Below are 27,062 nucleotides of genomic sequence, written 5' to 3' on the forward strand. Positions count from 1 at the left end.
GACCGATTTGCATTCCTAGAGAGGAAGGGGACCAGGAGGGGAGGAGTGCGGAGTCCTCCAGGAGAGAAAGCCCTTCCCTCCAAAGCCCCTTCCTGCCTGCCTTCTCCCTGGGGGGGGGGGGGGGGGACGAACTGGTCTTTGTCTCTCCCAGCGCTGCACTGGGGCGACCGGTGAGTTGTTCCCCCTTTATTTTGTGCATTTGGGCGAAGGGGAGTCCCAAGGCTGCAGGAAGGAGAGGGTGCAAAGGGGACCTGATCCATCCAGGGTGCCCCCCCCAAAAAAAAACAGGGAGGGCAGCCTTTTTCTCTCCCTCTGTGCAAAAGCAGGAGATGCTATTTGAAATATTGCGGGGAGGGGAGGATTAAAAGTTGCTCCCGGTACAAGTGTATCTCCAGTTGAATTTGAATTAGAATTAACATCCCCTCCCCATTAATCAGGCAGTGGCGTTACCAAGGCTTCTGGTTGGCAGACATGTGCCCATTCGGACATGTGAAACTCCTGAGTGATGGAGAGGATCATTTGGGAGTGAATACAAAGCACTGCTGAGAACCATTGGAGATTTAATAAATCAGGAATCCGTTGAAGGAAAGTATTTAAATGTCATTTAAAAAAAATTCAAATTCAAAATTGAATAGCTGTAATACAAAGCATCTCCCCATCCTTAGTGCTATGTACCACACAGATATTTTGCACCAAAAGTGAGAACACCCACCCACCAGTTTGCCAAACTTGAAAAAGAGCAGCACGTATTGTTTCTGTGCAGTTTCACATTTCAAACCTACTTTACTCCGGCTTCATTTTGCTGATTAACTGCCTTGGTCCAGTCACTAATGCTCTGCTCAACCTACCTCACATTGCTATTGCCAGTTGTCAATCACAGCTCTGATAGTCCCTCATTGTTTTCAAACGTGTGGGAAAAGGGGAGGAGTCAGGCTGACGTCTCTGACATCGTAATAATAATATGGAGCCTGTTTCATATCACAGGGCGAGAAGGGGAAGTGAAGAGGCTGTGAGATCCATTTGTAAGGACGCTGAGATCCAGTAGTAATTCTTAGCCTACGTTTTGAGAAATGCTGGCATAGAAGGTAGTCTGCATATATTTGCTTTTTAAGTTTCCTTCTAGGAGAGCTGGAGACTCCTACTGCACCACTATAATCTGGCCCTGGGTTCTAGCGAAACTCATCCAGGCCTGCTCGGAGAATATTTTCCCTTTCCTGACAGTGTAGCAATCCCGTAACACAACAGTGTCTTTGTTTTGTAGGGGTTGGCATCACTTCTAATTAGGACAGACTGAAATTGACAGAAGACCAAGGAACTCCTTTGGACATCTTGGAGGCTTTCTTGGGGCACAGATGGATGAGCAAAACTCAGTTGGCCCTGAAGCAGGAAGAGGCCACAGTGCCATCAAACCAGGGAACTCTGAAGTATTCTGGAAAACCTCAGTGCAGGAGGTCCTGGGTGAGGATATCCTCAGTTCAGATGTGCAGCGACAGCAGTTCAGAAATTTCTGCTACCAGGAGGCCAAGGGGCCCCGAGAGGTTTGGAGTCAACTCCATCGACTTTGTCGTCAGTGGCTGAAGCCAGAGCAACACACAAAGAATCAGATGCTTGACCTGGTCATCCTGGAACAGTTCCTGGCAGTCCTCCCCCCGGAGATGCAGAGCTGGGTAAGGGAGTGTGGGGCAGAGACCAGCTCCCAGGCGGTGGCCCTGGCTGAAGGTTTTCTCCTGAGCCAGGCAGAGGACAGGAAGCGGGAACAGCAACAGGTGAGAGTGTTTCACCGTGATGGTTCCCAAGGCATTCAGAATGTGAGGGAGGGTATCTCAAAATTCTCTGCTACTATCCCAACATTCTGGGGGGGGGGGGGGAAGCATCCAATGAAGGTTGTCTAACCTCTGTCCTTCCTCCTCCTCGATCCCTGTTTCGACGCCTTATTACTGTTTCAGGGTCAGGATCTGCTTGCAAAAATGGACACTGATTTCCCTGAGATGGAGTTGATTCCGTTGGATAGCAGACAGAGGCCACTAGGTAAGGATGGTTGGGATGCATCTCAGTTTGGTCTCCCTCTGCTGAGTGTGAAATAAATCTAGGGCTTTTTAAATCTTTGGCGGCAGATGAGACCTCCCTGCAGTCTTTTTCACTGCTCCCAATTCCCCTTAGATGTTTTTACACAGCTGATACTGTATATAGAATGTATATATTTGTAAATGCTCAAAATACTTTTTAAAAGGCCCATTGGTAGCTAAATGTACTTAACTCCTGAAACAAGGAAGTGCTCCTGGCTACCCACCACGTTTTTTTTCCACGCAGGTGACTGGATAATGCTGGCAGAACCTCCTCAGCCATCTCCTCTTCACAGTGGAGGGGAAGCAGCTTCTGTGGCACTGGAACAGGTAGATCAGTGGGGGGAAAGAGCCTGGGGTCATCCAACATATTTCTGTCTCCTCCTAACCTCCCTGGGTCCGAATACACAGTTCTATTAAAACCTTAAAATAAACGCCTGTTTTTAAAAAGTGCAACACGATGATCCAATCTGGAAAAGCTTCTTTGTTTTCTTTTAGGGTCCCGCATCCTTCGAGGATGTGGCTGTGCATTTCATGGACGAGGAATGGGCACTGCTGGATCCTGACCAGAGAGCTCTACATACGGAAGTCATGGAGGAGACCTGTGGGATCCTGGCCTTACTTGGTGAGGCTCTCAGTGGCTTGATAATACCTGTCGTGAATTATGAATTCTTATCCACGATCAATTGCAGATAAATTTGATGAACCCCTATATTCTGATGTAGTTCAGCAGTCGCCTACAACAGCTGGGATTCAGACTCCCTGTAGTTAACATTGAACGGGCATCTGTGTACTGTATTGCCTTTCAAGCTGCATCCTCCAGTTATGCCCATTTAAGCGATTGCCTGACTGGTTTTTACTGCCCTGGTAGTAAGCTGGATCTGGCCTGCAGACCCTGTGAGTCAACCAGCACCCCTACACATGGGCCAACTTGGATAGGTGAGCAGGGATGACCATCCCTCAATCACCTACCATCATTAACACATGATGTGACAATTTGAAAGGAGCAAACAACCCCCCCCCCCGGATGGCCCACTGTCGACATCAGTCTGCAAATCAGGATGGAGAATGAATTATCAGGATGGAGAATGCAGCTGATCCCAGTGGGGCTGATTAGCTGATAGCTAGGGAAGTCACTGACAGTGAATGTTGGGGCCTAAGTTTTTATTTAATCATGTTTGTATCTTTCCATTGTTCTTATAAGTTCAGAAGGTTATGCATGTACTTGAGACACACGACACGATCTTTTCTTTGCAAAACAGGAATCATGGAGTTGTAGAGTTGGAATGTTCCCTGAGGGTCATCTAGTCCAACCCCCTGCAATGTAGGAATCTCCACTAAAGCATCCATGACAGATGGCCATTCAACATCTGCTTAAACTCTTCCAACAAATAAAAGGGAGTCTACTGTTCAACTTTCCAACAGCTCTTACCTTTGGAAAGTTATTCCTGATTTTTTTAATTGTTTTTATAAAAAAATTATAGAAGGCTGGGGAAGAAGAAAGGTAGGGAGAGAGAAGGGGGGTAGTAAATCGAAAATTATTCCTCATGTTTAGTTAGAATCTCCTTTCTTATAACTGGACCCACTGGTCTGGAGCAGGAGAAAACAAGCCTCCTCAATCTACCATGTGACAGCCCTTGAGATATTTGAAGGTTCTCATATCTCCTCTTAACTGTTCCTCACAAGGCTTGAAAAATTGCATTTTTACATAATTTGAGGCTCCATTTCCTTCTAAGGCTCTAATTAGTTTTTGTCTTCATTGCAGAAGGTGGTGAATTGGAAAGCAAGACTAAGGGAGACTACTACAAAATCTATACAGTAGGGGCGCCATGTAAATATTGGGAGTGTGGACAGAGTTTCCATGAGAGCTCCCTTCAAGGAATTCATAAAGGGGAGAAACAATATCAGTGCTTGGAATGCGGAAAGACCTTCAGTCGGAGTGACCATCTCACTTCCCATCAAATAATTCATACAGGCAACAGACCATATCAATGTCTGGAATGTGGAAAAAGCTTTAGCTTGAAACATAATCTCACTTCCCACCAAAGAATTCATACAGGGAGGAAACCATATCAGTGCTTGGAGTGTGGGGAGAGCTTCCGCTGGAAGAAAAGTCTCACTTCCCATCAAGGAATTCATACAGGAGAGAAGCCGTATGAATGCTTAGAATGTGGAAAGAGCTTCATCCAGAAGGAAACTCTCACTTCCCACCTAAAAATTCATACAGGGGAGAAACCGTATAAATGCTTAGAATGTGGAAAATGTTTCAGTCGGAGAGATCATCTCACCTCCCACCAAATGATTCACAGTGGGGAGAGGCCCTATCACTGCTTGGAATGTGGAAAGAACTTCAGTCAGAGTTCACATCTCATGACCCATCAAAGAATTCACAGCAAGGAGAAACCATTTCACTGCTTGGAATGTGGAAAGAGCTTCAGTCGGAGCAGCCATCTCATGTCCCATCAGATGATTCATACAGGAGAGAAACCATATCAGTGCTTGGAATGTGGGAAGAGCTTCCGCTGGAAGGAAAGTCTCACTTCACATCAAAGAATTCATGCAGGAGAGAAACCATAGAAGCTGTAGAAGCTGGGGGTCAGTGGACCTGGCAGGGCTGCTAAGAAGTAACAGAGGTGTGCTGCAAGTAGTCATTGACAGCCTCCTCCATGAATTTATCGAATCCCCTTTTACAAACATATGAGTTGATGGCTTTCAATACTTATTGTGGGTAGGGGTGAATTCCACAGTTTAAATGTGTCCTTCATCGGCCTTCCTGCTGTTTTGAACATCTGTGTGTCCTTGAAGGAAAGGAGGGCAGCTGGTGAGTGGTCGTGGCAGCATGGTAGTTTCAGGCCTGGGGTGCCATGGTTACCTCCTGAGATCCTGCCACCACCAGACATATGACTAAACCAGGGGTAAGGGACCTGTGGCCCCCTAGTTCTTGTTGAGCTCCTGCCCACCTAGCAGTTCAAAAGCACGTCAAAGTGCAAGTACAGTCATACCTTGGGTTAAATATACTTCAGGTTGAGTGTTTTCAGGTTATGCTCCATGGTGACCTGAAGTAACGGAATGCATTACTTCCGGGTTTCGCCACTCGCGCATGCTCACTCAAAATGACATCATGCGCATGCGCGGAAGTGTCGAATAGTGACCTGTGCATGTGCAGACGCGGGTTGTGTTCGCTTCAGGATGCGAACGGGGCTCCGGAACGGGTCCCTTTCGCATCCAGAGGTACCACTGTAGATAAATAGGTACCGCTCCAGCGGGAAGGTAAACAGCATTTCCATGCGCTGCTCTGGTTCGCCAGAAATGGCTTAGTCATGCTGGCCATATGACCCGGAAGCTGTCTGTGGACAAACGCCCGCTCCCTCGGCCTATAGAGTGAGATGAGCGTGCAACCCCAGAGTTGTCTGCGACTGGACCTAATAGTCAAGGGTACCTTTACCTTTATGGATGGAAATGTGGGGTGGGGGGATAGAGGGGGAAGAAAAATGCAACACAATTGATGTAATACTCTTGTCTGTCTAAAAAGAGCAGTGTAAGAACATTAATTCAGGGGTCTAACATTACCTGTCTGCTGCTTTGGTTCCCTGGCTTGCACCAGGAAGGCATCACAAGAGGCTCAAACAAATATGTGCCCTCACAAGCCCACATTCCCAGCATGCGTGCACTCCTGTCTCAGCGACGACTACCCTGGTTTGGTCATGTCTGCATAATGGAAGATGTCAGCATCCCCAAGGACATGCTGTATGGGGAGCTGGCTTCAGGCATCGGGCCTGTTGGCAGACCAACTCTGTGTTACAGAGATGTCTGCAAATGTGACATGAAGGCTGGCAACATTAACCCTGCATGTGGGATAGCCTAGAGATAGTCAGGTTGTGTATCCACAGCAGTGACCCTAAACCTCCATCCCAGCCAAATTCACCCACAACCCAGTCTACCTCCTAGGGACAATCTGCCTTGGTACCCCAAATCTCCTCTAGTTGTGATCCTTGATGCTTGGGCAGTTTGGACAACTTTCACAAACACCCTTGGGTCACCTTCCTCTGGTACAGGCATGTCCAAAGTCTGTTTCAGGGGCCTAATTCTGCTTGCCGTTCGATTTAATCCGGCCCCCGTGGCAGTATATGTCGTCCTGGGGTAAAAAAACTCGAACAACTTCAATCCTAAAAAAAAAGCTCAATTTGGTTGGCCCTCACGCATATTTACTTCATCAAATCTGGCCCTCTTTGAAAAAAGTTTGGGCACCCCTGCATAAGACCTTTTACATAGGGCTGCCTCTCAGACTAGCTCAGTCCCCAGCTCCCTTCTCCTGATCTTCACATATTAACATAATTGTGTATTAATATTGAGGCCTTAGCCATTCTCCTCAGCTTTTCTCTCTGGTCTACTCCTCACACTTTCCTCATAAACTCCCTATCTCCCAACTGAACTCCCCTCAACTGACTAAACACTCCCTTGCTGATAGTCAGCTCCCAACTGACAGGAACCTCTAACCAATCAGATTCTGCTGACACCCAAACCAACCAATCAGACTGAATTCTCAAAAGCAATCCTGTCTCTCTCAGAACCTGCCGCGGAAAACTACTGCTGTGCAGGCTTTGCAACATCATCACAACACAAGGCCTCAAACCTTTAGTCACAGAATCTTTTCCCCTTCAAAACAGAAATGTGAACTAATATATAAATGGCAATTGCCGACATAGTAAAATTATTTAGGTATCTAAGTAAATACAGAATTGTGTAATTATGTAATATATCCTTGCTCAATGCCTTTAAAAATATCACAGTGCTCAAGGGGGTTACAGCTGAAAAAGATTAAGTAAAAGAAAAGAATAAGGGAAAAATTCGATAAAATTAAGTGTTAGGATTTGCTGAAATAATTTTGGAAATTGGGATGTGGAAAGGGGAGGTATGGGGAAGTCGACGAAGTAAGGTTTAAGGAAAAAAAGGATATGAAATTATACATGTTTTGTTTGTGTGTTTGTTTGTTTATTTGTGTTTATAAAAACTTTGTAAAACCAATAAAAATTTTATTTAAAAAATTTAAAAATATCACAGTGCTCGGTCTTATTTGGATTAAGATTTGCTTTTTGGCTCTCACCTGGTCAGTCCATTCCCAAGACTAGACCAAAAAAATGCTCAGTGTGGGCACCCTCAGGTACTAGACTGGAAACGCCTTCAGATTATATTCAAATGTATTCATATAAAATGTGAAGTTTGGGCAGTGACTGGCCCAAGGTCACCCAGTGAGCTTCATGGCTGAAAAGGGATTTGAACCCTTGTCTCCCATGTCCTTGTCCAACCCTCCACAACACAGTAAGTACATAAAGAATAAAGGTGGCCTGGTGGAAAAGGTGAGGTGTGAGCTGGGGTATTGTTTTTTTGTTTGTTTTGTTGCTCTTATTTATAATACAGTTGTGCCCCGCAAGACGAATGCCTCACAATACGGAAAACCCGCTAGACGAAAGGGTTTTCCGTTTTGGAGGTGCTTCGCAAAACGAATCTCCTATGGGCTTGCTTCACAAGACGAAAATGTCTTGCGAGTTCCTGCTGGTTTTCCCCCTCCCCCCCTTTTCTAAACCGCTAAGCCGCTTATCAGCTGATCTGATCAGCAGATAAGCCGCTAATAGCGCTAATCCGCTAATCCGTCAATGGGCTTGCTTTGCAAGACAAAAAAACCGCTAGACGAAGAGAATCACAGAACGGATTCTTTTCGTCTTGCGAGGCACCACTGTAATTGTTTGTATCTTTTTAGATCTTACGTAGAAATTGTTCAGTTTTGTTGTGTGCCTTTTGATGTCCTTTATTTAACCATAACGACTTCTTTTATTACATTTGCAATTATGTACATCTTTTCATGTTTAATGTTTTATTATGTATATATATATATTGTATATACTGGAAGCCACCCAGAGTGTCGGGGGCAACCCAGTCCGATGGGCGAAATACGAACAATAAAATTGTTGCTGCTGTTGTTAAAACAAAGTTGATGATTATGATGATCGGGGTGGATGCAAGAGGTAGATGCTTGGCCACAGGTCCTGCCCATAGCTGTCAACTTTCAGATTTGAAAATAAGGGATCAGCAGCCTCACCTGTCCTGGGGACAGTCTATGGGATATCTAACAATCCGGGATAGCAGCGGGAAACGGCGCTGGAATAAGGGAATTTCCCGCAAAAAAAGGGAAGGTTGACAGCTATCGTCCTGCCTTGCTGGGGAGAGAAAGCGGCTGGACTTCTTTTGCTGCGGAGGCAGTTTTTGAGACACCCCCTTCTAAGATGGGGTGAGCTCCCCCTTGCGCTGTGGGGTGAAGGAGAGTCAGAAGGCTACAGAAGCAGAGCCTGGGAAAGGGAGAAAAGGGGGTGGTGCTTCTTATTGGAAAGTTGGGAAAGTTTCCCATTGAAAGGACACCCATCCCCGCAATGCCAGCCTGTGTGGTTTTGACGTGGCCAAACCCTGAGCAGAGAGGAAGCTTATTTAAGAAGGAACATGGGTTCAAGAGGTGCTAAGAGATTTTTTTTTTGAAGCGTGGGCAGCTGGGGATAATAAAATACATTGCAAAATTAAGAAATAAGATTTTTTCACATATTAACACCTGAATTTGGATGGAGGGAGCCCAGATCTTACAGCATGGTCATCTTAAGAGGGGCTTGTTCCCCACAGCAGTGCAGCAATGGAGTGCAGGGCATCTCTCCCAGCCTGCCTTCAGCCAGCCTGCCAAAAGATGGATCTCCGCCTTTTTCTCTCCCCTTCTTCTTCCCAGCACACCTTGCTCAAAACACTATTTTCCTTTCCCCTCTGGTTCTGATAAGTAATGATGTTAATGATGAAGGAAGGCTTTGGGTGAGGCAGCTCTGGTATAACATAGCCAAGTTACAGCGAACCAGGCAGAGGGCCTTCTCGGTAGTGGCACCCACCCTGTGGAACGCCCTCCCACCAGATGTCAAAGAGAAAAACAACTACCAGACTTTTAGAAGACATCCGGAGGCAGCTCTGTTTAGGGAAGCTTTTAATGTTTAACAGACTAATGTATTTTAATATTTTGTTGGAAACCGCCCAGAGTGGCTGGGGAAAACCAACCAGATGGGCGGGGTAAAAATTATTATTATTATTATTATTATTATTATTATTATTATTATTATTATTATTGAAGCCCGTCACCTTGGCAACCTCCTGTCCGGCCTAATAATTCCTTTTCAGTTGGGTCATCAACACCTTTTTGCCTCTATCCAAGGTGAGGCACTGGCTTGGAAAGGAAGCTTAGCCTGTATTGTTCCACTGGCCTGCAATCTCTCCTTCAGTATTCCAAGTTATCAAAATGCTACCGTTTATTAATTTCTAAGGTTTAGGGGGATCCCTCCCCCCAAATACATTTGCAGAGCAGAACTAGTGGATCCAAGTTCCGGTTGGTCGCAAAGACAAAGCTGGTCACTTGGGAAGAGGATGTTGCCGCCCCATGTAGAATTACAATGCTGGAAGTGACCCCAAGGGCCATCTTAAATTCCTACTCCCTTCTGTGCAGGAATCAAAGCAAAATAATCCCTATGGATCCGATTTACTGCAGTGAGAAAGCTCTTGGGTGCAAGAGGAACCTCAATGTGTAGAGGAAGTAGAAAGGTAAAGGGACCCCTGACCATTAGGTCCAGCAGTGGCCGACTCTGGAGTTGTGGTGCTCATCTCGCTTTATTGGCCGAGGGAGCTGGCGTACAGCTTCCAGGTCATGTGGCCAGCATGACTAAGCCGCTTCTGGCAAATCAGAGCAGCACACGGAAATGCTGGTAGAGGAAGTATATCGGATAGCAAATGCCACACAGAAGTTATTGTGCTTTTCCATTGAACAATTAAAATTGTGCCTGAATTAAGGTGGGAAAGGTTATACAAATGTAGGGGTTTTTGTTTTGCTTAAGAGAGTTCAGTGCCTACATGTATGAAAATGAAGTTGCATTTTAATATTCAACCATCACACCCACCCAGTATTGATAGTTGCTTCTTATATAAATATGTGAAAATAATCATAGAATATTTGGAGAGGAGAATCAAGCTTCATTTCTGTAGTTTGGGGGCAACTGAAGTAAACTTCAAGACAGTTTATTTGGGCTTTTACTTCGGGGCTTTAAAAACTTGGAAGCCAAAGAATGGTGGAGATATATACCCTCCTAAGGGATTACGTGCCTGCAACCTGCATGGAAGCTGGGGAGTCTACCGACCTGTCTTGTCATTGAGCAGCCTCTTCTTCCACCACTGTTTCAAACTGCCCTGACTCTTCCCCCTTTCCCTGCTTTGACTCCCGCCTTGAGGGCACCACCAAACCCCATAAATTGCTGGTCGCCTCTCCTGGGTCACCCCCTGGGCCCCCTGTCACACGCCTCAGAGCCCTGACAGTCCCTGACAATCTGCAAGATGGTATTTTGTATTCTTTGCCGATTACAAAAAATGAAGGGCTGCATGCACACAACAGTTTATTCCGTTTTCCCGTTAATTTCCGCATTGTATTTGAGCTTTCACACACCACAAAATCCACTTTCAGAATATAGCAGAATATAGACTGCGGGAGGCAGTGGAGGACAGGAGTGCCTGGCGTGCTTTGGTCCATGGGGCCACAAAGAGTCGGACATGACTAAACAACAACAAGGCTAAGTGTGGTGATCATTTCCATGTTATTGGCGCCAGGAAAAAAATCTGTTTGCCAATCACTCAGAAATGAACATTATATTGCACTATATTTTTAGAAGTTGATTTTACATCATGTGAAAGCTCGGATATAAGGCGGAAATTAACAGTTAGGGAAATGGGAAAATGGAATAAACTTTGGGGTGAATGTGGCTTCAGCCTCAGTTGGGAAAGGCCTGACTAGGAGATAGCGGAGTTTAGTAAGGCAAGGCCAAAAGGGATTAATAGATTAGCAGCAGTTCACTGGTCTGGCTCGCTAACTGGATCACCTCTCATACCCAGCTGAAATTCCTTTTCTGTTTCTCATGTGTGTGTGAAAAAAAGATCTGGGGAAACGGTGAATCATAGAATCATAGAGTTGGAAGAGACCACAAGGGCCATCGAGTCCAACCCCCTGCCAAGCAGGAAACACCATCAGAGCACTCCTGACATATGGTTGTCAAGCCTCTGCTTAAAGACCTCCAAAATAGGAGACTCCACCACACTCCTTGGCAGCAAATTCCACTGTCAAACAGCTCTTACTGTCAGGAAGTTCTTCCTAATGTTTAGGTGGAATCTTCTTTCTTGTAGTTTGGATCCATTGCTCCGTGTCCGCTTCTCTGGAGCAGCAGAAAACCTTTCTCCCTCCTCTATGTGACATCCTTTTATATATTTGAACATGGCTATCATATCACCCCTTAACCTCCTCTTCTCCAGGCTAAACATGCCCAGCTCCCTTAGCCGTTCCTCAGAAGGCATCGTTTCCAGGCCTTTGACCATTTTGGTTGCCCTCCTCTGGACACGTTCCAGTTTGTCCGTGTCCTTCTTGAACTGTGGTGCCCAGAACTGGACACAGTACTCCAGGTGAGGTCTGACCAGAGCAGAATACAGTGGCACTACTAATTCCCTGTCCTGAATGGGGTAACTGTGCCCCTGAAGGACCAGGTGCGCAGCCTGGGAGTCATTTTGGACTCACAGCTGTCCATGGAGGCACAGGTCAAATCTGTGTCCAGGGCAGCTGTTTACCAGCTCCATCTGGTACGTAGGCTGAGACCCTATCTGCCTGCAGACTGTCTCGCCAGAGTGGTGCATGCTTTGGTTATCTCCCGCTTGGACTACTGCAATGTACTCTACTTGGGGCTACCTTTGAAGGTGACTCGGAAACTACAACTCACCCAGAATGCGGCAGCTAGACTGGTGACTGGGGGCGGCCGCCGAGACCATATAACACTGGTCTTGAAAGACCTACATTGGCTCCCAGTACGTTTCCGAGCACAATTCAAAGTGTTGGTGCTGACCTTTAAAGCCCTAAACGGCCTCGGTCCAGTATACCTGAAGGAGCGTCTCCACCTCCATCGTTCTACCCGGACGCTGAGGTCCAGCGCCGAGGGCCTTCTGGCGGTTCCCTCATTGTGAGAAGCAAAGCTACAGGGAACCAGGCAGAGGGCCTTCTCGGTAGTGGCGCCCGCCCTGTGGAACGCCCTTCCAGCAGATGTCAAAGCGATAAACAACTACCTGACATTCAGGAGACATCTTAAGGCAGCCCTGTTCAGGGAAGTTTTTAAACATGTGATATTTTACTGTATTTTTGGTTTTTATGGAAGCCGCCCAGAGTGGCTGGGGAGGCCCAGCCAGATGGGCGGGGTATAAATAAATTATTATTATTATTATTATTATTATTATTATTATTATTATTATTATTATTATTATTTTCCCTTGATCTAGATGCTATACTCCTATGGATGAGGCCCAGAATTGCATTGGCTTTTTTAGCTGCCGCGTCACACTGTTGGCTCATGTCAAGTTTGTGGTCAACAAAGACTCCTAGATCCTTTTCACATGTACTGCTCTCAAGCTAGGTGTCACCCATCTTGTATTTGTGCCTCTCATTTTTTTTGCCGAAGTGCAATACTTTACATTTCTCCCTGTTAAAATTCATATTGTTTGTTTTTGCCCAGTTCTCTAATCTGTCAAGGTCGTTTTGAAGTGTGATCCTGTCCTCTGGGGTGTTAGCCACCCCTCCCAGTTTGGTGTCATCTGCAAATTTGATCAGGATGCCCTTGAGTCCCTCATCCAAGTCGTTCATAAAGAATGTAACACTCCTTCAAGAAAGCAAAATTAAAGGGAAAAACTGTTTCCACTGATAAAGAACTTTGTTGAGGTCATGTTTCTGTACTACTACAATACTGGTACAAAATTAAAATACCAATACAATACAGTAACATGGAATATAATCAATGCACTAATCACCACATTTGCCAGAATATAAAGCACTTCTCAGTATAACACACACCCCAGCTTCAAAAAGTTGAACTGCAGAAAAACAATAATCGATAATGTCAGAGCTGCCACCCAGTCCCAGCTCACATAGGACCAAGTCCACCAGCGTTCACTTTATAAGAGTCTTTATTAAGTTACAGGTTTCATTTCCGAACTGCAGCGTGCAGCTCTACACCTTCTGCCCTAGGTCGGCGAAGACCCGTCTGAGTCCCCGCCTCTTGCACACCAGCTTAATACCCTAGCCTTGCTCCACCTCCTTCGCCTCTCCCTACGTCTCTGGGTCCTTCTGCCCCCCTGGGCCTCCTCCCTTCTACTCTCCTCTGACGCTGACCCCCCTGATCCTTCTGCCTCCTTGCGGCGGGCTTTGGGACCTGGCTCACTCTCCGGGCTGCTTACTGCTCCAGCTTCCGCTGCATTTGAACTTGGCGCGCGCGCCCAACTCTCTACTTTCCTCTTAACCGTTGCCTCGCTCTCTGAGGAGGGCGTGACCACCCCTGACTCGTGCCCTCCCTCCTGCTGACAGCCTCCGGAACCCGATGCCTGGCTACCTTCCTCCCCGCTGCTCTCAGTCTTGAGCGTGGGTCCCGACTTCCAGCTGCTGCCGCCCTCAGTTATGAGCGTGGGTCCCGACTTCCAGCTGCTACTCTCTGAATCTCCTCTGTTCCCTTCCTCCTGGGGTGTCCCCCCGGAACCCCCCCTTGCTCTGCTCACTGGGGCTCCCTTTTGGGAGTCCTCTGACTCACTGCTTAGGCTTGGAGATCTCGGGTCGTCATCATCACTCATTTTCCCTTCGGATTCCTCCCCCTCGCTCTCTGCTTCCTCCCTTCTCTGCGTCTCTGCTCCTGAACCCCTGACATCCATCCCCCCCTCGAAGCCCCCCCTTCCCCCCTCCCCGCTTTCAGGTGTGGGTGCTGGGTGCTCCATCATCACGGGAGGGAATGCCGGATACAGTTCGCTCCCCGTGGTTGGCCGCCAACTGAAGACCTCCGAGTCTTCCTCCTCGCGGTCGCCGACGTTGACCTGTTCCGCTTCCATCTCTGTACCGCCGTGCTCGAACCCAAGGTCCTCCCCGAACACGTCCATGTCAGTCTCTGCGTCGGTCGCTCGACCTGGCATCTCCAGCCACTTCCGGCGCCATTGCTCCTCCGGTCGATCGTCCCACCAATACGAGGTGTCTGACGCCGAACCCGCCGGCGATCCTTCTGGGGAACGGGTGCTCAGTGCGGGTTCCCCGTCCGAGTCGAAGCCATGGAACGTGCTGGAAGAAAGTGTGGGCGTGAACAGCCAGTCGTCGAAGAAGCTCGCTGGCATGGGTCTGTGTGGGAAAAGGGCATGAAACTCGTCCTTGAGCAGGGGTTCCTCCAAAGCGTAGTCTGGCACCCAGCTATTGGCGCTGGCCCGGGTGCCCTCTCTGGCTAGGAGGTATTCGACTCCCTCTTCCCCCCATCTGGAGTCCAAAATCTCCGTGACCTCGTTGATGGGGTCTTGCTGCGTCACCCCTCGCGTCTCCGTCCGCTCCCGGAACGGACTCGGTGCCGTCCCTGGCTCCTGGAATCTGTGAGGTGCCTTGTAGGGAGTGAGCACCGACCTGTGGAACACCGGATGCATTCTGGAATCCTCCGGCAGCGCCAGTCGGAAGGCTACCGGGTTGATCTGTGCTTCGACTTGGTACGGACCAATTTGCTTGTGCCCCAACTTCTTCTTGGCTAGTGACCTGGTCGGCACTGCGTGGGCTGCCAACCAGACCCAGTCTCCCACTTGGATCTCTTCGCCAACCCGCCTGTGCTTGTCAGCTTGCACCTTGTAGGCGTGCTTAGCTAGCTCCAGCTGCCGTCTGAGTTGATCGTGTACCGCCTGCAACTCTGACGCGAACGCGTCCGCCGTCTGTGGTTCTCCGTCCCCCACTCTCTCCCGTCCCGGGAAGGTTCTGGGATTCCTCCCATTGTTGGCGAAGAACGGCGTCACCCCTGTGGACACGTGCTTCGTGTTGTTGTAAGCGAACTCGGCGAGCGGCAGGTAATCCACCCAGGTCGCAGGTTGTTGATTGGCATAGCATCTCAGGTACTGCTGCATGATGGCATTGACCCTCTCTGCTTGCCCGTTGGTCTGCGGGTGTCTTGCTGATGCCAGATCGACCTTGACATTTAGAAAACTCATCAGCTTCTGCCAGAAATTCGAGACGAACTGGCGCCCGCGGTCGGACAGGATAGACCGCGGCAGACCATGCACTTTGAACACGTGATCTATGAACAGTTTGGCGGTTTGTTCCGCCGTGGCCACCTTCGCACACGGAATGAAATGTGCCATCTTGGTGAACAAGTCCACCACCACTAGTACAGCTGTCTTGCCTCTCGAGCTGGGTAGATCCGTAACAAAGTCCAGGGCCACCCTCTCCCACGGTTCAAACGGCGTTTGCAGCGGTTCCAGCAGTCCCGCCGGTGGTTTGTGCACCGGTTTGGCCCTCTGGCAGGTGTCGCACCTCGCAACGTAGTCCGCGACTTCCCCTCTCAGTCTGGGCCACCAAAAGTCCCTTGCGACTAATTCCACCGTTTTTTCCGTGCCAAAGTGCCCGGCTGTGGGTGCGTCGTGCAGCTGCTGCAGTACCCTGGCGCGAAGTTCGTCTCCCGGCACGTAGATGGCCCCTTTACGTAAGAGCAAGCCGTCTCGTATCTGGAACTCGTCGCCCCTCGCCGTGCCCTTGTGCACCTCTGCCATCTTCGCCTGCGCGAAGGAGTCGTCCTGCAACGCCCGCCGCACCGCATCCAGGTCTACTGTGGCTGAAGCGCACGCCCACGCTGTTGGCGCGAAGATGTGCATGGCTGCCGCTGGCGTCGCCTCTTCGAGGTATTGCGGTTTGCGGGACAGTGCATCCGCCATGACGTTGGTGTCGCCTGGGACGTACTCTATTCGGAAATTGAAGTTAGCAAAGAACTCCGCCCAACGTATCTGCCTCTGGTTCAGGAACTGAGCCGTGCGCCAGTGCTCCAGATTCTTGTGATCCGTGCAGACCTGCACCGTGTGCTTGGCGCCGATCAGGAAGTGCCTCCACGCCTTGAAAGCTGCATGAATGGCCAGCAACTCCCTGTCCCAGATGGTGTAGTTCTGCTCCGACTTGCTGAGCTTTCTGGAGTAGAACGCTCCCGGCCTCCAGACCCCCTGTGGGTCCCTTTGCAGCAGGACAGCTCCCACTGCTCTATCGGACGCGTCTGTCTCTACCCGCATCGGTCTGCTGGGGTCGATATGCAGCAGTTGCTCTTCCGACGCGAAGAGACGCTTGAGTGCCTGAAAGGACTGCTCCGCCTGCTCCGTCCAGATGAATTTCTTTTTCTTGGAGCTTAGCGTGTCCGTAATGGCCGCCGTCTGCATCGCGAACCCCTTGATAAACTTGCGATAGAAGTTGGCGAAGCCGACAAACCGCTGGACCTCCTTCCGGTTGCGCGGGCTCTTCCAATCCAACACCGCACGAACCTTGGCGCTGTCCATGGCTAGCCCCTTGTCCGACAACTTGTAACCCAAGAAATCCACCTCCGTCGTGTCGAACTGGCATTTCTCCAGTTTGGCGTACAGTCTATGCTGCTGCAGCCTCTTCAGCACCTCCCGAACATCTTGGTCATGGGCTTGCTGCGATTCGGAGAATATCAGGATGTCATCCAGAAAGCAGACGCACTTCTTGTAAAGGAGTCCCGCCAACACATGATGCATGAAAGCTTGGAAACAGTGAGAACCGTTTTGCAATCCAAACGGCATCACTCTGTATTCGTAGGTGCCCAGAGGCGTGAACATGGCAGTCTTCCACTCATCGCCCTCCCTCATGCGGATGAGATTGTACGCCCCTCGCAGGTCCAACTTGGTGAACACGCGTCCCTTGCGCACCGTCGCTAGTAGGTCGTCAATCCTGGGCATGGGGAAATCAGAAGGCTTGGTCATCTTGTTTAAGAGGCGAAAATCCACCACCAGTCTTTTTTGGGGCGTGTCTTTCTTCTTCACGAAGAAAACAGGACTGCCCCCTACTGCCCTGGACTCCCGGATGAAACCGCGCTGCAAATTGTGATCTATGAACTGTTTGAGTTCCTGTAATTCGTCCTCAGACATGGAATACAGCTTCCCTTTCGGCAGCGTCGCCCCTGGTAGGAGGTCAATCTTGCAGTCATATTGCCTGTGCGGTGGTAGCTTGTCAGCCTCTTTCTCGCAGAAGACCTCCAGAAAGTCTGCGTATTTGTGGGGGACTGCTTGCAACGTTCCCAACTGCAGTTGTGATTCCTCCTCCTCTCCCTCCTGTCTGGGCAGGATGCAGTGTTCTGCGCAATAAGAGGAGCCGAAGATCAGCTGTCTCTGGTACCAAGCCAGTGTCGGACTGTGCCTGTCCAGCCAACTCATGCCCAACACAATGGGCGTGTCCGACAGTTGGGTGACATTAAAACTGATGACTTCCCTGTGGTTGCCAAGGCGCATCACCATCGGTGGCGTTTGCTTCACCACCTGCCCCCCTAGCAACTCTCTGCCATCCACTGTGACGACTTGCAGGGGCAGAGTGGCAGGCAGTAGCTGTATAGCGTGCTGCTCCACAAAATCCTGCGCTATAAAGTCTGCGTTGCTTCCAGAATCCACAGAGAGCAGCACTTCGATAGTGACGCCATCGGGTAGCTGGAGAGATGCTGTGAGCTGCACTACTGGTTTGGGTGGGAGGGGGTCCGTGGGTTGCAAGATCGCTGGGGACTGCTTCACTGATGCGTCTGGCTGGGCCCCAGTGCCTCTGTCTCCAGCCAGACATCGTCGTTTCCCTGCTGTGGTTCTCCTTGCTGCGTTGCTGCAGTCACCATTGCTGAGGCTGCAGTGTGCTTGTGGAGCCTCCGGGGACACTCTTTCGCCAAATGGCCTGGATCCTCGCAGATGTAACACTTCCTGTTCCCTCTAGGAGGCTTCGCTTTCACTGCTGTCGGTGCTTGGGCTCTGGCTGCTGACTGAGCCCTTGCACCTCCAACCTCCATCGGTTCCCCTCCCCCTCCAGGCGGAGGTGTGGATTGCGCACGCGCTGCTTCTCTTGGAACGAAAGAGAAACTTCTCGCTGCTTCGCGCCCTCCACGTCCTTCATCTCTGCACCATGGACGTTCTTCCAGCCTCACCCCCACAGTCAGCGCCCTTTGGACCACCTCCTGCGTGCTTCGGGGCCTCTCCCCCCTTGCAATTTCATCCTTGACCGCAGAGCTTAGACCCTCCCAGAACAGGTCTCTGACAGGGGGCGAATCCCGGTCCCACTCTAAGGCACTGACCAGCGCAAAAAAGCGGGCGTGGTACTGCCGGACGCTTGCCCTCCCTTGTTTTAGTCCATGAATCTCCCGTCGGGCAAGATCCACATCAATAGTAGACAAAAAACACGCATCCATCGCTTTGATAAAGGCATCTGCATTCTGAAGCGCCGGATCTTTATCCCTCCACAAATTGCGTAGCCACGCTTTAGCATCCCCATGCAAATGGGATAGTATGAACCCCACTTTCTCTTCCTCATCTCTAAAGTCTTTTGCCAGCAGTTGCAGTGCGCACATTACGTCTGCTCGAAAATTGGGGTACTGTTGTAAATTCCCATCGAAGTGAGCCACAAGCCCTCCTGCTCTCCGTGCCAACCCAACCCCCTCCGGTCTGGGTCCTGGCTGCCCGTGTTTAACCCATGCTTCAAACCTGGCGTGGAGATCTCTGTAGGCGGCTGCCGCATCCTCCTCCCTCTTCTTGGATGCCAGTACCTCCGCGTTCAATTGGGTAACTGCCTGTTGCAGCGCTGCAACTGTCTCTGCTTCCGTCATCTCTGCTAACCGTCGTGAGCTTGCTCCCAAACACCGATCCCCTCCTCCAGCTGCCTCTCTCTCCGCTGCGAGATATCAGGTGTCCGAAGCTTTTAAGAGACGGGTCTTACTGTCAGAGCTGCCACCCAGTCCCAGCTCACATAGGACCAAGTCCACCAGCGTTCACTTTATAAGAGTCTTTATTAAGTTACAGGTTTCATTTCCGAACTGCAGCGTGCAGCTCTACACCTTCTGCCCTAGGTCGGCGAAGACCCGTCTGAGTCCCCGCCTCTTGCACACCAGCTTAATACCCTAGCCTTGCTCCACCTCCTTCGCCTCTCCCTACGTCTCTGGGTCCTTCTGCCCCCCTGGGCCTCCTCCCTTCTACTCTCCTCTGACGCTGACCCCCCTGATCCTTCTGCCTCCTTGCGGCGGGCTTTGGGACCTGGCTCACTCTCCGGGCTGCTTACTGCTCCAGCTTCCGCTGCATTTGAACTTGGCGCGCGCGCCCAACTCTCTACTTTCCTCTTAACCGTTGCCTCGCTCTCTGAGGAGGGCGTGACCACCCCTGACTCGTGCCCTCCCTCCTGCTGACAGCCTCCGGAACCCGATGCCTGGCTACCTTCCTCCCTGCTGCTCTCAGTCTTGAGCGTGGGTCCCGACTTCCAGCTGCTGCCGCCCTCAGTTATGAGCGTGGGTCCCGACTTCCAGCTGCTACTCTCTGAATCTCCTCTGTTCCCTTCCTCCTGGGGTGTCCCCCCGGAACCCCCCCTTGCTCTGCTCACTGGGGCTCCCTTTTGGGAGTCCTCTGACTCACTGCTTAGGCTTGGAGATCTCGGGTCGTCATCATCACTCATTTTCCCTTCGGATTCCTCCCCCTCGCTCTCTGCTTCCTCCCTTCTCTGCGTCTCTGCTCCTGAACCCCTGACAGATAATATTAAACATGTTGGGAAATCTTCTAGGACGTTTTCCTTCAGTTCCACTGCAATTTGATCCTTGTGAACTAAAAACGCTGCTTTATAGTTCCTTATTAGGTTCAACGACTGCAGTTTTTCAGTAGCCATGTTATGAAGATTCAAGCCTCCATTACCTCCATAGTGTAAATAACAGTAAATATAATCAGAATATGTTTTACAACATATACTTGTGTTACAATAGATACATCCACATTCAGTAATGACTGAGAGGGAGGGCACACATGAGATAAAATTAATAACTTGGCCAATCTGGAGAAAATAGCAACACGTCTTGGGAACACTTTGGGTGATTTGTTTCAACACTTACATAATTTGTGAACATGTTGTCCCTGATGTTGCCTGTCATTTAAGTGCTTAATAAACACAAATGTCTATTGTCTCTAATCCCCCTCCCCTATTTTTTAAACAGCATATTGTCAGCTTTCCAATTGTACAAAACTTTTTCCAACAACACAGTCTGCATCCAACTGCATATTAAAAACTTAAAGGCAAGTACTTTTATGATTCCTCTTGTACATGGATTCTTTGATGGGAAGTGAGGCTTTTCTTGCAGCTAAAGCCTTTTCCACATTCTAAGCATTTATATGGTTTCTCCCCAGTATGAATCCTTTGATGGGAAGTAAGATTTGACTTCTGATGGAAGCACTTCCCACATTCCAAGCACTTATAGGGTTTCTCCCCTGTGTGAATTCTTTGATGGGAAGTGAGTTTGGAGCTTTGACTGAAGCTCTTTCCACATTCCAAGCATTTATATGGTTTCTCTCCTGTGTGGCTTCTCTGATGTATAATAAAGCTTAAGCTATTGCAGAAGCTCTTTCCACATTCCAAGCATTTATATGGTTTCTCTCCTGTGTGGCTTCTCTGATGTATAGTAAGGCCAATGCTGTGACGGAAACTCTTTCCACATTCCAGGCAGTGATATGGTTTGTCCCCACTGTGAATTCTTTGATGGGAAGTGAGATTTTTTTTCTGGCGGAATGTGTTTCCACATTCTAAGCACTGATAGGGCTTTTCCCCGCTGTGGATTTTTTGATGAGAATGGAAGTTTGTGCTTTTGTTGAAGCTCTTTCCACATTCTAGACATTGATATGGTTTCTCCCCTGTATGAATTCTTAAATGGGAAGTGAGCTGGGAGTTCTGAATAAAGCTCTTTCCACATTCCGAACATTTATATGGTTTCTCCCCGGTGTGAATTCTTTGATGGGAAGTGATATCGCTCTTCCGAACAAAGCTCTTTCCACACTCCAAACAATGAAATGGTTTCTCCCCACTGTGAATAACACGGTGACGATAGAAGTTTGTGCTTCTGTTAAAGCTCTTTCCACACTCCAAACACTGAAATGGTTTCTCCCCACTGTGAATTCTTCTGTGACGATGAAAGCTTGTGCTTGTATAAAACTTCTTTCCACATTCCAAGCACTGATGTGGTTTCTCCCCCGCATGAATTCTTTGATGAGAGGTGAGGCTTTTCTTCCAAGTGAAACTCCTTCCACATTCCAAACACTTATATGGTTTCTCCCCTCTGTGAAGATGGAGACTCTGGCCAAAGCTCCCTCCACTCTCTAGATATTTACATGGCTTCTCCACTGTGAGGAGTTTGTTGTAGTCTTCCTTATTCTTCATTTCCAGTTCATCACCTTCTGCAAAGAAGACAGACACTCATTAGAGCCTTAGGAGGAAATGGAGACTCAAATTACTGAACAATGCTAATAAACATTTGTTATGAAGAACTGAAGGGACTTAGATGAGAGGCAGACCTTACTGCCTCTGTTGCTGACATCTGCTGTACTACAGAATGTTTGATTTGGACCCGGGTTTTGATTCCATCTCAGGGATGGAGCTCATTTGATGGGCTGAATTAGACTCTCTCTTTCTCTCTCAGCTTAGCTTGCGTCACAAGGTTGTTGTGCAGGTATATGGAACAAAAGCACATGCATAATGATACAAACGTCATAGAATAAAAAAATAAAAAGGATAGCCCCCATAATTCACTGGCAGAGGATGTCATTTGCATGGTCTATGGTTGCCCATGGAGGCCATGAACTTCCAAGCCGATCCTGAAGAATTCTTAGCATGGATATTGAAGTCACCCAAATCCACAGTTCTGGAATCCTCCAGCATCACACCCGAAACAACCTCAGCCAGCTTGGCGAGGGAGGCTGATGAGCAACATTTCTAGCCTATCTCTTTGACCCAGCACCAGATGAAAGGCCTCCAGGCCAGTCCCACACTCCAAGAGAGGGGGATTTGGTAGTAAATGAACTCCTGTGAACTACAGAAACATCTCCTCCCTGCCCCTCCAGTCTGGGCTGATATCACACCAAGTATTTGGGTGGGCAAAGCTGAATCAAAAATGGCCCACCCAACTCCCCCACTCAGATCTCAATAATGTACCCCCGTTCAAGCTTCTAGTTTTCAAAATAGATATTACGCCCCAATATAGGAGCCTTACTGAGAGAGGTCATGATCCCACAGTTCTCCTCCATGACCTTGTTATGCAGAGCTCTCTGGTTGGAATCTAGCAGCGCCCACTCTTCGTCCGTGAAATACACAGCCACATCTTCAAAGGTCACAGGACCCTGCAAGGAAAAAGAAACATTTCCTCCTCCTCAAAGATAAAACAAAGGTTATCTACTACTAGTGTGGATAAAATTTTATGTATGCCTATGTTTTAGGAGAAGATATAACCTGTGACTGCCATGGCACTTCAAATCAGGGCTAGATTAACCATTAAGCAAAATAAGCACGTCCTTAGGGCATGAAAGAAAGGGGGGGGAATTTCCATTGTCGCATTTATCATGATTTTTGCAATTAGAAAAAGTAGGGAATTTTTCTCTCAAATATAAATAAAGTGGAAGCATACATAAATAAACATTATTTTCCATCTTACTGTAGGTTTTGATTCATTTCAAAAAATAAGAAATTGTTTTATGGTTTACTATTGTTTATATTTTGATTTAGATATATATGGGGGGGACACCAAAATCTTTTAAGGGCTTAGAGCTTCTAAAGCTCTTAATCCGGCCCTCCCTTAAAAAATTATAATACAGTGGTGCCTGCAAGACGAACGCCTCGGAAGACGAAAAACTCGCTAGACGAAGGAGTTTTTCGTTTTCTTAGCCGCTTCGCAAGACGCATTTCCCAATGGGCTTGCTTCGCAAAATGAAGCTTGCCCCGCAAGCTCCGGGGATAGCGGGGAAGCGTAGCGCGTCTTCCCCGCTGTCCCCGGACCTCTTTTGAAGCAAGGGGCGGCGGGGAGAAGATCGCTTCTCCCCGTTGCCAGCCCCGCAATCTCCAGGGACAGAGGGGAAGGCGCGCGCGCACCTTCCCCTCTGTCCCCGGACCCCTTTTGAACCAAGGGGTGGCAACGGGGAGAAGCAATCTTCTCCCCGCCGCCCCTTGCTTCAAAAGAGGGGACAGAGGGGAAGGCACGCGGCGCTTCCCCTCTGTCCCCGGACGGTCTCCATAGGAACGCATTGATTGATTTTTAATGGATTCCTATGGGAAACCGTAGGGACGCGGGTGGCGCTGTGGGTAAAAGCCTCAGCGCCTAGGGCTTGCCGATCGAAAGGTCGGCGGTTCGAATCCCCGCAGCGGGGTGCGCTCCCGCTGCTCGGTCCCAGCGCCTGCCAACCTAGCAGTTCGAAAGCACCCCCGGGTGCAAGTAGATAAATAGGTACCGCTTACCAGCGAGAAGGTAAACGGCGTTCCGTGTGCTGCGCTGGCTTGCCAGATGCAGCTTTGTCACGCTGGCCACGTGACCCGGAAGTGTCTCCGGACAGCGCTGGCCCCCGGCCTATAGATGTGAGATGGGCGCACAAACCCCAGAGTCTGTCAAGACTGGCCCGCTCGGGCAGGGGTACCTTTACCTTTACCTTTATGGGAAACCGTGCTTCGCAAGACGAAAAACTGGCAAGAAGAAAAAACTTGCGGAACGAATTAATTTCGTCTTGCGAGGCACCACTGTATTACAAGCCTGTTTAGTAGGGGTTGCTAGGTGACAGCAATGGGCAGAGAGGGAGGGAGGCTGCCTTATATTTTAGTAGGTGGGGCTTGGAGCAGGCTAATTAAAAACTGATTGGCTGGAGGCTCCCATCAGTTGGACAGTCAGTGAATGATAAAATGCCCTTAATAAATTAGTTTAAACTGATCATCTTTAGTGTCAGAGTCCACCTCACATCCAAGCCTATCAAATATCAGACGGTTTGAAAGCACTGCGAGCAGAAAAACATTACATACAAGCACACAAACTTGTGTATGTGTACAAGTGAGGCTGAGGGACCTGAGATACCTGGCACTTTGGTGGTAGCAATGGGATGTCTCCTCAGATTTCAATGGGGTTGCTTCATTGTTTATTGTAGTGATGGACATTTCTGTTTTAGTATTTGTACAACTGTTTTTTTATACTGGCTATAAGCCAATTCTAGTATTGAATGATGCATAAGTAAATAATTGCTGCTCCTGCTACTAAATAATACTAGCGTCACCCAAAATGTTATTTAGGTGAGGTGGCTGGTCATTATTCTCCGAAAACCAAGATAAGGAACAAAATCACTCAATAAAACATGTGTAATAAAGGAATCACAAACCAATGAATGACAAGAATACAGGGATATATGAAAATATATAATTTCATAAGTTAAATTGTGCCGCGTGTTAAGATATTCTGTTCCACCTTAAGAGGAACAGACATGACTGTTGTATGTCACATGCCTGTTTACATTCCAGCACAGCACATCACAATGGGTCAGTGTGTCTGGCTAGTAACTACAGTGGTGCCTCGCAAGACGAAAAGAATCCGTTCTGTGATTCTCTTCATCTAGCGGTTTTTTCGTCTTGCGAAGCAAGCCCATTGACGGATTAGCGGATTAGCGCTATTAGCACTATTAGCGGCTTTTAGCGGCTTATCGGATCAGCTGATAAGCGGCTTAGCGGCTTAGAAAAGGGGGGGGAACCCTGCAGGAACTCGCAAGACATTTTCGTCTTGCGAAGCAAGCCCATAGGAGATTCGTTTTGCGAAGCACCTCCAAAACGAAAAACTCTTTCGTCTAGCGAGTTTTCCGTCTTGCGAGGCATTCGTCTTGCGGGGCACCACTGTAACTACAGTGGTGCTGTCAGAGACATGGCCGGCAGAGAGGACTCTGCAGAAGGGGAGGAAAAGGCAGAGGAAAACAGGAACTTGGTTCATTCACGCCACAAAAGTGAGATAAGCCCTTCTCGCTCTGGATTGCTGCCTGTAAGTTTTCGCAGCAGCACAGAGAGGAAGGAGCAGGATGCAGGTGGAAGTAGGTGGTTGGATTCAACTCCAGAGGAGGAGGAATTGCTGCACCTGAGTCTCCAAGAAGTAGGAGGCGGAGCAAGCGATTAGAACAAAGGAAGACCAGCAGGAAGTGGGGGCGGGCTTGGAGTATATCTGGCCTTGGAAGGGGCCCAGAAGCCAGTTGAGTCAACTGATTCCGACAGTGAGGTATGAGTTGTGGGAAGCTCAGATTGCTGAAAGTCTGTTGTTGATAATAAACCTCAACGAGTCAAACTGCCAGCGTGTCGTGTCTTGTGTGGGAGAAGTGCTAAACCTGACAGGTACCTTAGTTCTCGAATGGCTTAGTTGCCAAAAAATTGGTTCCTGAACGCTGCAAACCGGAAGTAAGTGTTCCAGTTTGCAAACGTTTTTTGGAAGCTGAATTTCCGACGTGGCTTCTGCTTGAGTGCAGGAAGTTCCTGCAGCCAATCGGAAGCTGTGTCTTGATTTTTGAATGGTTTTGGGAGTCGAACAGACTTCTGGAATGAATTCAGTTCATGAACCAAGGTACCACTGTAGAAGCTTGGTGGTTCAAGCCTACCTAGGCTACCCTACCCAGGCTATCCCTACCCAGGGATGGCTGTGGGCAGGATTCCTGCATAGCAGGAGGTTGGACTAGATGTCCACGTTAGTTTCTGTTCTTATCACTGTGCAGCTGTGTGGAGTCACAGGACTCTGTTTACATTCCATACTATTGGAGTCTCGCGGGAAAGGAGACGGGATGTGACGTTAGTGGTTTCCTGTTTCCTTTGTTTCAGTTACTCTCTGCTTCCATAGAGATAGGATGTCGTTTCTGTTCTGCGTAGTTTAGAAATAAAACTCTTTAAAAATGTAGCCATAAATCTCATCACTTCCGCATGCTGTTTTGATGCTCTGCTGGATAGAATGTGCCTGGAGCCTTATCAAAGGCTCAGGTCAATTAATCTTCGGGAAACGATTTCAAAGGCTCGGTCAAACGGAGCTCCCGACAGTCCATTGGGGTCCCTTCCAACCCTACAATTCTATGATTACTAATTTATTATTCCCCTCATCCATTGCTTTGTGATATCATTATTTTGCATAATCATTATCTCCGCATTTAAGCCTTCCTTGAGTAGCCTTTCAAGCTTTCTTGAGGGCAGATTTTTTTAAAAACGAAGAGATGGAGAGATTCGGGGAACTGAGCAGAGGAGCCTCTTTCCCCACTGACCTGTCCCCTTACCTGATCCAGCGTCAAAGAAGCTGCTTCCCTTCCACTGTGAATATGGAGTGGTTGTTGAGGTTTTACTGGCATTGTTTGGTCACCTGGGAGAAACAATAGGTAAGTGGGAAGCTGGTAGCACAACACAGAGATTCAGCGATGTATGTCTAACTATACTTGGGCCTTTGGAAAAATCCTACCTGTTAAGTGTTTCTACCCATTTTATATTTCAGTTGCGTGAAAAAGCGTCTCTCGCCCTTTGGGCTCTTGGCTGCAAAACAAAGTGCGGGTCCCCATGTACAAACTAGAGGAATGTTGTAAGTAATCACATTTTTGAGCTGTGGGAAAGGCTGGAGACAAGTGTCTTCTCTCAAAGGATCAAGGAGCCCGGATAATTATTTCACGATGGAGAGAGGGACACCAAATGGAGATACAACAGTGATCCTTACCCGGTGGCCTCTGTCTGGTATTCAGTGGAGACCTCTCTGCCTCAGGAAGACCAGCGCTTACTTCTCTAAACAGATCCTTTACCTGAAACAGTAACAAGTATTGAAGACATCAAATGGACAGAAGGATTAGAAAAAGAGTGGCAGAGGCAAAAATAAAATACTGGCATTGGCTATCCTTCCTTGGATGCTTTCCTGGAAAAGTTGGGACAATTTTAAGAGATAAATGCTCAGGATATCCACCCTCATGTTGGTTCTATCTAGTTTAAATGCTCTCACCTGCTTTTCCTCTTCCTGCTTCTTGTCCTCTGCCTGGCTCAGGAGGAAACCTTCGGCCAGGGCCACCGCCTGGGAACTGGTCTCTGCTCCACACTCCTTCACCCAGCTC

General features: G+C 48.6%; 2 protein-coding genes and 2 long non-coding RNA genes across 9 annotated transcripts in view; 2 read left to right on the forward strand and 2 right to left on the reverse strand.

Annotated features, from left to right (window-relative positions):
• Positions 1-27,062, forward strand: part of LOC309527446 — a 74,240-nt gene that overhangs the window by 33,919 nt on the left and 13,259 nt on the right. The window lies entirely within an intron of this gene.
• Positions 643-6,762, forward strand: LOC309527378 (zinc finger protein with KRAB and SCAN domains 7-like). The gene is made up of 5 exons (XM_082214189.1): positions 643-1,766; positions 1,947-2,028; positions 2,311-2,393; positions 2,562-2,688; positions 3,829-6,762. The coding sequence occupies exons 1-5, from the start codon at positions 1,353-1,355 to the stop codon at positions 4,638-4,640; spliced, it is 1,518 nt and encodes a 505-aa protein (XP_082070315.1). The 5' UTR covers positions 643-1,352; the 3' UTR covers positions 4,641-6,762.
• Positions 7,429-9,722, reverse strand: LOC309526317. Its single transcript, XR_014216724.1, has 2 exons — positions 7,799-9,722; positions 7,429-7,465 (listed from the first exon to the last, which is right to left on the reverse strand). It is a non-coding gene; the product is annotated as an uncharacterized lncRNA (long non-coding RNA).
• The window catches only part of LOC309527335 (uncharacterized protein), a 47,735-nt gene continuing 33,537 nt past the window's right edge, over positions 12,865-27,062 (reverse strand). For 3 of the 6 annotated variants that reach the window (XM_082214106.1, XM_082214108.1, XM_082214103.1), the window contains exons 4-6: positions 22,202-22,328; positions 19,716-21,389; positions 12,865-13,060 (exon numbers count right to left, since the gene is read on the reverse strand). In XM_082214106.1, the coding sequence (XP_082070232.1) occupies positions 20,248-21,389; positions 22,202-22,328 (1,269 nt within the window). In that variant the 3' untranslated portion in view covers positions 12,865-13,060; positions 19,716-20,247. Of the gene's footprint in view, positions 13,061-19,715; positions 21,390-22,201; positions 22,329-26,249; positions 26,333-26,677; positions 26,760-27,062 lie in introns of all 6 variants that reach the window. The other 3 variants (XM_082214107.1, XM_082214105.1, XM_082214104.1) reach the window with 2 other exon arrangements.

This window comes from Podarcis vaucheri (assembly GCF_965113315.1).
Source record: "Podarcis vaucheri genome assembly, chromosome: 2".
Classification (NCBI taxonomy): domain Eukaryota; kingdom Metazoa; phylum Chordata; class Lepidosauria; order Squamata; family Lacertidae; genus Podarcis; species Podarcis vaucheri.

Coding starts and splice junctions, on each gene's coding strand:
- LOC309527378 (XM_082214189.1), top strand. CDS start 1,353: ATGGATGAGCAAAACTCAGTTGGCCCTGAAGCAGGAAGAGGCCACAGT. Junction 1,767..1,946: donor GGAAGCGGGAACAGCAACAG/GTGAGAGTGTTT, acceptor TTACTGTTTCAG/GGTCAGGATCTGCTTGCAAA. Junction 2,689..3,828: donor TGGGATCCTGGCCTTACTTG/GTGAGGCTCTCA, acceptor TCTTCATTGCAG/AAGGTGGTGAATTGGAAAGC.